The sequence below is a fragment of the Solanum pennellii genome, chromosome 7 (genome assembly GCF_001406875.1).
Source record: "Solanum pennellii chromosome 7, SPENNV200".
NCBI classification, from domain to species: domain Eukaryota; kingdom Viridiplantae; phylum Streptophyta; class Magnoliopsida; order Solanales; family Solanaceae; genus Solanum; species Solanum pennellii.
In genome coordinates this window covers 74,178,070-74,191,276 of record NC_028643.1, presented here as the reverse complement: position 1 = coordinate 74,191,276, position 13,207 = coordinate 74,178,070, and the positions used below count along the sequence as shown (strand labels likewise).

Genomic DNA, 13,207 nt, shown 5'->3' with positions numbered 1-13,207 from the left:
AAATGACCATTAGCGATATTTAATTCTCAATTGTCGCTAAGTATGTATTTTTAGCGGTAATTGTCACTCTTTATATATGTCCCTAAAGTCTTTAGCGATATTAGTTCTAATAACACTTAACTAATGCTAGTAACGATGTTAACACTCTTTATTAGTGTCAATATTTAGTGCCGTTAAAAGTTATTTTTGTTGTAGTAAAGTCAATATTTTAGCTCTTCGATTCTAGGACACACAACAAGGAGATCCAAACCTTGAAATCATCATTATCAATGGATACATAATTCAGAAAAAAAGTGACCTTAGAGTAGGAAACCTTAAAAGAACAATTTGAAATTTCATCTCTAACTCAACCAATGTAGAAGCTATGGATGCTATGTTACACAAGTGAAAACGCTCTAATTTCTAATGTTTTGACCTTTCAATGCTGCATCTGCCATTAATAAGCATAGTAATATTGATGGTAACAAAGTTTTCAAGAGTTAACAGAGGCACTTCTGCAGGAGAACAAATTACACCTATCACTACATATTAAATTTTCTTTCAAAAAAACTGGTCCAGTACCATAATGACTGACCAAGTCATGGAACAATTGTTCGACGATAACAGTTGCCAATCTCTAAGCTTCTGGAGTTCAAAAAGAGTTGTTAATTCCTTCTGCTGAGAGCACCTTCACATCATTCCTCTCTACGAAAACTGCATTTGCAATATAATAAATATGAAGTTCGTCAAGTACAATCACAGAGACGGAAACAAAAAACATAGGAAAAACACTTCCAACCTAATAAGACTAAAACAGTCGAATCCATGAACTCTTACGCATATCCTAATATTTTATCCTCAGCCATTCTACAAACTCTTCTTAGTCAGTCGAGCAGTGCCATTGCCGGCCAAAATGACTTGACAAAAAATTAACGACAATAATAGAATTTAGAAGCCAATTGGAGTTGTAGATTACCTTAAAGAACTTTGTGGTGTAACCCAAAGTCAATGACAAAGTCTTCAAATCTGGAAGCATACTGATGAGCTCATCTATAACCACTTCAAAAGTACCATGACGTGTTTTAATTTCTAACTCCAGATTCTTGATACCATTTACTGGTAATATATCAGTTACCTTAACAGGAATGAGGACAACCTGGCAACCATCAAAAGCAACTAAGAATGATTGGTAACCAAACAATCGTATACTCGTTCTGGTGTCCCATTTAGAGAACATTTAGTGATGTTGACGACAAGACTATATGACGTTGAAGAGTACTCAGAAGATTGTGACTGGAAATGAATTTCACTAGAAAATGAACCATTATTTCCCTTGAGATGCCTCCTCAAACAAGTTGTTAAACTTCAAATTGTCTATTTCAAGTTGAAACCGAAATGATTGACAAAATTGTAAACAAACATTAATTTGCAATATATTAACATTTGTAAATAGTGTATGTCAAGATACCACAGCTTATTATATATATGTCTTGGGAAACAAAGTATATTAAGCTAGTATTCAACTCAGTGTTTCAAATCAAAGGTTTCGTAACATTTCATCCAATTAAGCTATTATGGATGTGTTACTGATAATATAATATGCAAGCACTTTCTTCGTCTTTATTAAGATTAGGAAGCTGGAGATGTGCATCAAGAAAAAGTTGTGTCATGTAATAAAGGAACATTAAAGATGATTGACATAGATGTATTCTATGAGCTTTACAATGTTAACAGGCAAATCAAATTCAAATAGCAATATTGCAAGTCAAATTCAAATAGCAATATTTTTTAACCAAGAAAATGCAGTATGGCATGCAACTAATTAAGGAACATCGTAAGCATATAAAGAACTGGAGAGTCCCAAAAAAAGATTTACCTCTTGAATATCGCAGATCAAACTCAAAGTTTTGGAACGAGCACACGACTCCAAAATATCTCTAAACCAACTGTACCAGTTATCAGGAAGCTTAAGGGGATCTAGATATAACAGAACGAATTCCAATTCTTGTAAATCTTGTATGCCCGTAAAATCTGTGAGGCCACCCTTATACTCCAATGATTTTAACTTGGGTGAATCTATTCTTACCTCCCGCCGCAAAGTGCTATCCTTGAGCACCAAGCTAACCAAATTCGGTTGAGAAATATGAAGTTTTTGCGACCAACCGCAAGTATCTAGGACGAGTTTGTCAAGTAGAGGGAATTTTTCTACAAATGTTTCTGGGTCATAAGCATGTAGCAACGTCAACTTTCGTACGGTTGTGGTGGACATAATCTCTAATTCACACAGGCGTATGTTGAATGAAGTAAATTCAAGTGAATGAAGATTTGGGGATTCTATACGTATTTTACCACCACCATGAGGACAAGGAAGATGCACTCCAAAGAATTGCAGGTTAGGATTTGAAACTAGATTAATAGTACGCAACTTTTTAGTGTCCTGAATGCGTAACTGTTCAATCAGTGGGCATCCAGCTATGAGATCCTTAAAATCATCATCCTCAATGCGAACAACAAATAGAAAGAGTAACTTAAGAGCAGGAAGCTTAAAGGAACAATTTTTAATCTTACAATCCGATAGTATTAGATCAACTAATTTATGAGAACAAAATGCAACACCATACAGATGGTAATGATCACGACGAATCGTTTGTAAACTGAGACATAACCTTTTAATGCTATTTTCCAAGGCAAAAGAAATCCACTTGCTTACGAGCAGTTCATCAGCATCAGAATAAACTATCATTCGAAGAAAGAGTTCGTCAACTTCACAATTTTTGTGCCTCTCACGGATTTCTAACGACTTAATCAAGTAAGTTAAGAAGGCCTCTCTTTTGGGTTTATCTTTAGCTCTGTATCGTGAATAGTCGGCACCAAAATCAATTTCGTCCAACAAAATTTTAGGGTGAGAAGCCCAGATTCTTTGCCATTTTTTCGACAAAATACTAGTTTTCACTGCATAGATCCGTGGAAGACGACTCTGAATTTCACGGATGATTTCAATTGGCAAATTCGATATTCTGTCCATCGGCGTTATATTTTCAGACTCAACTTTTAGGTTTAGGATGTCAATTTATATTCTCTATTTACATTGTTTGTTTGTGAACCAAGCTGGCTCCGTAAGGCCCTATTAGAGATTTTGATTTGGGATCCAGGCCCAATTAGTTATTGTTAAAAGGTCTAGCGATTAGAGGAACAGTCTTAAGGTTATTTCATCGGATTTAAGTGAGTTAGATATACATTCGACATATGCACACCTAAAGTTAAACGACATAAATGTAATTTGAAATCAAGTTAAAAGCATATATTTTTATTTTTTCAGATTCAACTTTTAGGTTTAGGTTTAGGAAGATCGATGGCAAATTATATTCTCTATTTACATAAGGCTGTGTGTTTGTGAACCAAGCTGGCTCCGTAAGGCCCTATTAGAGATTTTGATTTGGGATCCAGGCCCAATTAGTTATTGTTAAAAGGTCTAGCGATTAGAGGAACAGTCTTAAGGTTATTTCATCGGATTTAAGTGAGTTAGATATACATTCGACATATGCACACCTAAAGTTAAACGACATAAATGTAATTTGAAATCAAGTTAAAAGCATATATTTTTATTTTTTCAGATTCAACTTTTAGGTTTAGGTTTAGGAAGATCGATGGCAAATTATATTCTCTATTTACATAAGGCTGTGTGTTTGTGAACCAAGCTGGCTCCGTAAGGCCCTATTAGAGATTTTGATTTGGGATCCAGGCCCAATTAGTTATTGTTAAAAGGTCTAGCGATTAGAGGAACAGTCTTAAGGTTATTTCATCGGATTTAAGTGAGTTAGATATACATTCGACATATGCACACCTAAAGTTAAACGACATAAATGTAATTTGAAATCAAGTTAAAAGCATATATTTTTATTTTTTCAGATTCAACTTTTAGGTTTAGGTTTAGGAAGATCGATGGCAAATTATATTCTCTATTTACATAAGGCTGTGTGTTTGTGAACCAAGCTGGCTCCGTAAGGCCCTATTAGAGATTTTGATTTGGGATCCAGGCCCAATTAGTTATTGTTAAAAGGTCTAGCGATTAGAGGAACAGTCTTAAGGTTATTTCATCGGATTTAAGTGAGTTAGATATACATTCGACATATGCACACCTAAAGTTAAACGACATAAATGTAATTTGAAATCAAGTTAAAAGGATATATTTTTATTTTTTCAGATTCAACTTTTAGGTTTAGGTTTAGGAAGATCGATGGCAAATTATATTCTCTATTTACATAAGGTTGTGTGTTTGTGAACCAAGCTGGCTCCGTAAGGCCCTATTAGAGATTTTGATTTGGGATCCAGGCCCAATTAGTTATTGTTAAAAGGTCTAGCGATTAGAGGAACAGTCTTAAGGTTATTTCATCGGATTTAAGTGAGTTAGATATACATTCGACATATGCACACCTAAAGTTAAACGACATAAATGTAATTTGAAATCAAGTTAAAAGGATATATTTTAATTTGGGATCCAGGCCCAATTAGGTATTGTTAAAAGGTCTACTAGCTATTAGAAAAATAGTTATGCAAATTATATCGAAGCTTTGACTGTCGTTGTTTCATCGGATTGAGTGAGTTAGATATATATTTCATCTTTCCTTATATAAAGTGAAAAAACCCACAAATCCAATTATTCATGAAATAGTCAAATACTTTATGAATAAGTTAATGTGATTTGAGTATTAAGTGCCATATAGATAAATTATCATGGAATATGATGCACAGTACCAAAACCAACAGGGGGCAAAATGAGCATTAAACAACTATCTTTGATACATATTAGTTCATATTTTTTAATACTAAATAACAACAAAACATGAAAGGTACACAAATTTCATTATTCCCTTATCTACATTGACAAAAAACACAAATCTAATTATTCATGAAATAGTCAATACTTAATGACAAAGTAAATATGATTTTTTGAATACTTCACTTATATACAGTACAGTTCTCTTCACTTTTAATATGATTACCGTTATTAACAAATTCGCAAAGAATTAATGTATCTGAAAAACAACGATAATCACCATATTAAAAAAATAACAGAGCATACATATATGATAAAATTGCATATCATGTATCATGCCTAGATTCTGACACACTTCCCATGTAACCAAGTTGGGCTTAGGTGGCGAGGTTGAAAGAGTTTTTTTGTTTTTTTTTAAAAAAACAACAATTATTTTATGTAGGAATTTTATTTTTTTAAAATATAGATGAAAATAAGTTTATTTGAAAAACACATTTCAAAACATTCAAGCTCAAAGATAAAATAAATACACAAAAGTAACATAAATATTTATCATAAAGTTTTTCATAAGATGAGGTAAAATTATGAATAGGAATGTTAGAGAATCATGTTTCCTTGTATATATTAATCTGGTTGATTCTTAGGGATTTAGATATCTAGCATCCTTAGTTACATGTTTTTGCCGCTTTTGCGGGGGATTTGCTGATGTGGTGGGTACAACGCGAATTATATATTGTGCAACTTTGACACGTAATGAGTAATCATGTCTAACTGATACTTGTACTTGACATAAATGCAACATTCACTAAAAAGGAATGAAAATGAGAATTGGACTAAAAATACGAAATATTTGATTGTAGCAAATCAACCTTGAATGAGCAAAATATTTCTTCTCCGAAATGTACAGTAACTTGATCAGTTATTGTCAAAAGAAGCATTCTTTCAAATCATTCTCCAGTATGGTGTTTAAAACATCTACTTAGAAATGGATACTCTCTTATCAGGTTTTGGATTGTGCACTACTTCTTCTGCTGCTGAGAGCTTACCATCCTCGTCTATACGAAACTGCATTTGCAATAAGAGAATATGAAGTTTGTCAAGCACAAAAAGTAAAACAGTAGAATCCTCCTAAAATTTTATCCTTACTGAGCTCATCGTGCAGACTAGTTGTTAACTGTGAAAAAGCCAATTGGAGTTGTAGATTACCTGGAAGAACTTTGTGGTGGAACCCAAAGTCAATGACAAAGTCTTCAAATCTGGAAGAATACTAATGAGCTCATCTGTAACCTCTTTAAAAGTAGCATCAAGTGTTTTAATTTCTAATTCCAGATGCTCGATATCAGTTACTGACACTAAATGTCTTAGATGTTTGGGAATGATGATAACCTGACAACCATCAAAAAAGCAACTCAGAAAAGAACATCGATACGGAAGAAAGGAAAAAGGAAATTACCTCTTCATTATTGCAGATCACACTCAAATGCTGGGAACGAGCACACGACTTCAAGAGATCTCCAAACCAACCGTACCAGGCCTCATCAATACTTACAGCAACTAGATTTAACCGAACAAACTCCAATTCTTTCAAATCCCTTATGCCCTCAAATCTTGTGAGGCCACCCATAAACTCAAACAATCTTAACTTGGGTGCATTTATTCGTACCTCCTCTTTTACTTTGCAATCTTTCAGCACCAACGTATCCAAATTCGGTTGATCAATAGGAAGATCTTGCAACTCTGTTGGACCGTATATTACTAGCTTTTCAAGTAGAGGGAATTCATTTTTGATATGTATCACTGTCCCTTTGTGATATGTTTTTTGCAGTGTCAACTCTCTTACAGTTGTCGCTGCAGTAATCTCTACTTTACATAAGTCCAAGTTAAGAGCTACAAATTCAAGTGAATGAAGATTTGGGGACTCTATACGTATTTTACCATTCGAACTAGGAAGACATACTTGGAAAATTTGCAGATTGGGATTTGAAACTACAATAGTCTGCAATTTTTTATTATTCACCAGAACACATAACCATTCAATATTAGGGCAACCAGCCATCAGATTCTTGAAATCATAATCCTCAATGCAAACAGAGTATAGAAACAGAGACTTTAAAGAAGGAAGCTCGAATGAACAACATTTTATCTCACAACCCGATAGAGATAATTTGACTAACCAATTAGAGTGAAATGCAATACCATGCAGCGAGTAGTGATGATGTTTAAACGTATATAAACCAAGAAACAACGATTTAACGTTTTTTTCCAAGGCATAACAAATCCAGTTGTTTATCAGCTCTTTAGCAGGAGAATCGGCTTCGACTGTCATTCGAAGAAGAAACTTATCCACATCAACACTATTGAATTCAGAGGGCCTCTTGCGGCATTCTAAGAAATTCTGCAAGTAAGTCAAGAAGGCAAACCTTTTGGCTCTGTGTTTATCAGAGTAATTGCAATAGTCTGCCCCAAAATCCACTTCATCCAACTGAATTACAGGATGAGCATACCAAATTCTTTGCCATTCTTTCGATAAAACGCAAGTTACTGCGGCATCTATCAGTGGAAGACAGGACAGAATTTCACGTATCATATCAGTAGGCAAATTGGAAATCCTGTCGGGGCCTCGACGTCCCTTGGAGCTTTCTTTCTTCGTCATTTTGATACAGCTTTTAGATGACAAGTGTAGTTGGTTTCCAACTGATGCAGATTCGTAATGGGGGAAAGAATTACAGAGATAAAAATTCATATTATATATTGTGAGTATCAAAGAAGAAGGAGTAAAATGCAAAACAGAAAATAGAAAGGGACTAAATAGCAAACAAATAATAACGAACTCCAACCGCCAAAACAGTTATTGGATTCTAATAACACATTAAACAGCATTTTATCAAACAAGCTTACAAGATATCGAAAGATAAGAATAGAAAGAAGATTATTATTCCTATTTTTTCTCATCTTCATCTTCCTCTTCCTTTTCTAATCTCTCATTCTCCAAATTAGTGGGCATCCAGCAATGAGATCCTTATAATCATCATCGTTAATGCGAACAACAAATAGAAAGAGTAACTTAAGAGCAGGAAGCTTAAAGGAACAATTTGGTATCTCACAATCCGATATAATTAATTCAACTGCGCAAAATGCAACACCATACAAATAGTAACGATCACGATAAATCATTTGTAAACTGAGACATAACCTTTTAATGCTATTCTCCAAGGCAAAAGAAATCCACTTATTTATGAGTAGTTTAGCAGTATCAGAATCTTCATATTCAACTACTGACATTCGAAGAAAGAGTTCGTCAACTTCACAATTTTTGTGATTTCTAATGACTTAATCAAGTAAGTTAAGAAGGCTTCTCTTTTGGGTTTATCTTATCGTGAATAGTCGGCACCAAAATCAATTTCGTCCAACAAAATTCTACGATGAGAAGCCAAATGATTTTCCATTATTTCGACAAAATACTAGGTTTCACTGCATAGATCCGTGGAAGGCGACACTGAATTTCCCGGATGACTTCAATTGGCAAATCGATATTCGGCATTATATTTTCAGACTCAACTTTTAGGCTTAGGATGTCAAATTATATTCTCTATTTACATAAGGCTGTGTGTTTGTGAACCAAGCTGGCTCCGTAAGGCCCTATTAGAAATTTTGATTTGGGATCCAGGCCCAATTAGTTATTGTTAAAAGGTCTAGCGATTAGAGGAACGGGATTTAAGTGAGTTAGATATACATTCAACATACGCACACCTAAAATTGAACGATTTGAAATCAAGTTAAAAGGACATATTTATATATTATGCCTAGATTGAAACACGTTTCCCATGTAACCAAGTTTGAAAGGGAAGATATTGTATGCTCTATAAAAAGGAATGAAAATGAGAATTGTATTGAAAATATGAAAGAGATTAACGAAATATTTGATTGTAGCAAATCAACAAAATATTTCTTCACCGAAATGTAGAGAAACAAACAGTAACTTGATGAGTTTTTGTCAACAGAGGATCATGCAAAGTAAGTAGAAAAACAGAACAAAATCATTCTCCAATCTGTTTGCTGATCATACTTCTAAGAATGGATACTCTCCTATTAGGTTTTGGATTGTGCGCTTCTTCTTCTGCGGAGAGATCACCATCCTCGTCTATACGAATCTGCATTTGCAATAACAGAATATGAAGTTTGTCAAGCACAAACAAACAGCGCAATCCTAAAATTCTCTCCTTAGTAGTGAGTCGTGTAGATTACCTGGAAGAACTTTGTGGTGGAACCCAAAGTCAATGACAAAGTCTTCAAATCTGGAAGAATACGGATGAGCTCATCTGTAACCTCTTTAAAAGTACCATCAAGTGTTTTAATTTCTAACTCCAGATGCTCCATATCAGTTATCGACACTAAATGTCTTAGATATTCAGGAATGATGATAACCTGACAACCATCAAAAAGCAACTCAGAAAACCAAACAATCGTATACTCGTTCCCATTATATTGGCAACAAAGACATTGAAGTTGAAAAAGAGTGGAAGAAAAAGGGTGGGTTGGGTTACCTTTTGACTATTGCAAATCACACTCAAATGCTTGGAACGAGCACACAACTTCAAAATATCTCGAAGCCATTTGTACCACCAGTATGTATCCATGTCTACAGGTTCTAAATACAACAGAACGAATTCCAGTTCTTCCAAATCTTCTATGCCCTCAAAATTTGTGTGTTGACCCTTATACTCCAACGATTTCAACTTGGGTGTAGTTAGTCGTACCAAGTGTACTACCGTGCAATCCATCAGCACCAAGCTAGCCAAATTTGGTTGAGAAATATGAAGGTTTTGCAACCTACTGCAATCATGTATGATGAGTTTCTCAAGTAGAGGGAATTTATTTATCAAATGCATCAACGCCTCGTGGTTATTAGCATTTCGCACTGTCAACTCTCTTACAGTTGTGGCGGAAGTAATCTCTACTTTACACACGTACTTGGTGAATGAAAATTCAAGTGAATCAAACTCTGCAGACTCTATACGTATTTTACCATTAGAACAAGAAAGATTCCCTCCAAAAAATTTCAGATGAGGATTTGAAACTACAATAGTATGCAACTCTCGAGTATCCAGAACACGTAATTTTTCAATTCGAGGACAAGCAGCAATGAGATCCATGAAATCATGATCCTTAATGCAAACAGCGAATAGAAAGAGAAGCTTAAGAGCAGGAAGCTTGAATGAACAATTAGTAATGTGACAATCCGATATAGTTAAACCAACTAATTCAGTACCGGAAAATGCAATTCCACGCAGGTAGTAAAGAGTACGATTAATCTTCTTTAGACCAAGACATATCATTCTAACCTTTTTCTCCAAGGCAAAAGAAATCCACTTGTTTACCAGATGTTCAGCAGAAGGATCGTATTCAAGTGTCATTCGAAGAAACAGTTTGTTAACACTGTAGTCCAATTCAGAGTTCCTCTCACGGATTTCTAACAACTCCATCATGTGAGTAAAGAAGGCATCTCTTCTGGGTTTGTCTGTACAACTGTAATTTGTATAGTCTGCCCCAAAATCCGTTTCGTCCAACCAAATTATAGGATGAGAATACCAAATGCTTCGCCATTTCTTCGACAATATACTAGTTTTCACTACTTCTTTCCATGGAAGGTGAGAGTGAATTTCACCGATCAGACCGATTGGCAAATTCGAAATTATGTCCACTGGAAGATCCTCTATAGACATTCTTCGCTGCTTCACAACTCTTAGATCTGGGTTTAGAAAGATGAAGAAGTGTTGATGAGTGAGTTACAGAGAGAAAAATTCATTCCCAGTTCATTCTGTTGCAGAGAGATTTATATATTCTGAGTATCAAAGAAGAAGGATTAAAATGAAAAACAGAAAACAGAAAAGGACTAAATAGCAAACTAATGATAACTAACTCCAACCGCCAAACTATTTCTGTACAACTCAATGCTCATTCTCTATTGGCTCGAGATTAGTTAGATATAGGATGGGGAGTTATTATAAAGTGATTTTATTTAGGGAAAATTGTATATGATAACAAGCTAATAATTCAAATTAAACGCTATAATCGTACTTTGATTTGATTGTGTCTTGTAGTAAACTGTTTGTCAGTCGTCTTTCTCTCAAACTCTCGCTCGCCATTTTCCCTCTCGCGCTTTTATACAAACACAAATGTATAAAATGCGATTGCGTTTGTACAAAGCGAGAGAATTAAGTTACCCCAGGAATTCTTGTTGATGGGGGGGAACTGGTGAATAAGTATGTTATCATCAGCTCGAAGCTGATTTGAGATGTTAGTTCGAACTTGGTATGAAGTTTTGATGATTTAACAAATCTATTCATCTAACGAGGAACCAGATCCTTGTTATTGGAACAGCTGACAGTGAGATAAATGATAAACTCAATGTGAGGTATATTTTTATGTTATTATCAAAAAAAAAAAAAATTTATATTTTAAGTGTTTTGATGATCCTCACAAAAAGGGGAAAATGGTTGTGACCTCTACCTTCACGCCTTATGATCAAATTTTAAATTTTAATTCCATATAAGAATTAGACTATTTCTGGCAAAAATTAGTAACTATAACTAACAAGTGACTATAACTATAAGATTAAAACTTTCAAATTTTGAATTTGTAGATTAAAGGAGTTTGTTCTTCTAATAACTTTGTTAAAACCAAAACAAATACGGTTTGTGGGCTTCCTTCCCCAACGGCCCATCTAAACAGATAGAGGAGTAGAATAATTATTTATTCAATTTTAATATTTTAAAAAATATATCATATATGCGTTTAATTTAAATTTTGTTTGAATGGTTGTGACATATTAATTCATAATATACTATATTGTATTGTATGCTTTGTGTTCTATTGTTTAAACAACTATAAATTGTTGGATAGACTGAATTATTACGTAATATCACATATTTATAATTTGAAAGATAAATCAACAAGAAATCTATGCTATGGGTATGGGTACAACTATTATGAAAATGTAAGGTAAATGATAAGATAATGTTATTAAATAATAAATAACGACAAATTATGACTAAAATATTAAGGTCATGATACAATCGTACTAAATCGGGCGTTACACAAAATGGATATTTTTCATTGTTACCTAATAATGGATTTAGACGATATAATAAAAATAACGTAACTATCAAAATAAACATTGTACTCAAAATAACAATACAATACGATAGGTAATGACCATCAAAACAAAGTGTTATATGTCCATTTAATTTGTATAGTAGATGATTTTAGTGCATAGAAATTCAGCTTATACGCATAAAGTTTTTTGTTCACAATAATTTATCTTGATTATTGATAACGATACTATTTAAACTTCATATGCTACTGATATTTTGTATACATTAAACGTGATCGAATAGAGATAGATGTTTCAAACTTACTAATAAAATATATTCTATGAACTGTTAAAGGTACTTTTATTATCATTCCTAATACAACAATTATGATTTGAATATACTAATTGTCGTTTTGATTTATTAAAATGTTAGATTTGATATAAGAAAACGATAACTCAATTAAAAAAAAGGGAAGGTTCTACCGAGAATTGAACTCGGGCTATTGGATTCAGAGTCCAATGTCCTAACCGCTAGACCATAGAACCTATGTGTTATAATTTTTCTGTCATTATGTTAATAAAATAAATTGCATACCCCAAAGAATTTAAATAGCTGGTTTTAGTGAAATTTATTTCAGTAGAACGTCTGATCTTTTATTGTTTATTTAAGTTTTCAATAAAAGTCAAATTTTGGTTATATATATATATAGAGAGAGAGATAGAAGTATTGACACTTTTTAATAGAGTTTTTGGTCAAAAACATTCTTGACTATACACCAAACATAAACTACATCCTTAAAGTATCATTTTTAGCAGAAAAAATCTTTTAAGTATACCCCAAACTTAAACTACATTCTTAAACTTTTAGCAGAAAACATCCTTTAAGTATTTGTAAGTGAACAACTTTCATCATTTTGTTAGATTCAAAAAATTAAGGGATCTTACAAAAAATGAGTAGTTAACGTGACTATTAACAAAAGTTATTCTGAAAAATTTTATTACTTTCTACAAGAAGTTCTTTAAAAATAAATCTTAGACACTATTGCTCATGAAAACTAAAAATGATTGGAAGGTGTGAGTGCACATGATTTGCCTTTCGTAAAGAAAAGAAGTTGGAGATCAATTATTTTTACCTTTTTCTTAACCAATTAAATGAATAGATTTTTGGATTAATCTAATGTCAAAGTGACCAAAATATTGATTATATCTCGTATTTGAGTTTCATTCTACATTATTAGAAGCGGAAGTCTCCAACAAATGTCGATTCTAGCATATTCAATTGAGAAGAAACATATTTAAACTAATAATATTTTTAATTAAAATTACATGAAAAATAAATGAAAAAAAAGGGTCAAATT

The 13,207-nt window shown here is 33.3% G+C and overlaps 2 protein-coding genes and 1 non-coding gene across 3 annotated transcripts; all 3 read right to left on the bottom strand.

Moving 5' to 3' along the window:
• Positions 1-379: 379 nt before the first annotated feature.
• Positions 380-7,409, bottom strand: LOC107025267. Its single transcript, XM_027918548.1, has 6 exons — positions 6,210-7,409; positions 5,963-6,142; positions 5,736-5,821; positions 1,856-3,050; positions 956-1,135; positions 380-693 (listed from the first exon to the last, which is right to left on the bottom strand). The coding sequence occupies exons 1-6, from the start codon at positions 7,407-7,409 to the stop codon at positions 685-687; spliced, it is 2,850 nt and encodes a 949-aa protein (XP_027774349.1). The 3' UTR covers positions 380-684.
• A 1,251-nt stretch (positions 7,410-8,660) lies between these two features.
• On the bottom strand, positions 8,661-10,584 carry LOC107025266 (F-box/FBD/LRR-repeat protein At5g53840-like). The gene is made up of 3 exons (XM_015226060.2): positions 9,301-10,584; positions 9,002-9,181; positions 8,661-8,907 (listed from the first exon to the last, which is right to left on the bottom strand). Exons 1-3 carry the CDS (start codon positions 10,477-10,479, stop codon positions 8,794-8,796), a joined length of 1,473 nt encoding a protein of 490 aa, XP_015081546.1. The 5' UTR covers positions 10,480-10,584; the 3' UTR covers positions 8,661-8,793.
• Positions 10,585-12,323: 1,739 nt separating this feature from the next.
• Positions 12,324-12,395, bottom strand: TRNAQ-CUG. Its single transcript has one exon. It is a non-coding gene; the product is annotated as a tRNA-Gln (tRNA).
• Between the last annotated feature and the right edge of the window lie 812 nt (positions 12,396-13,207).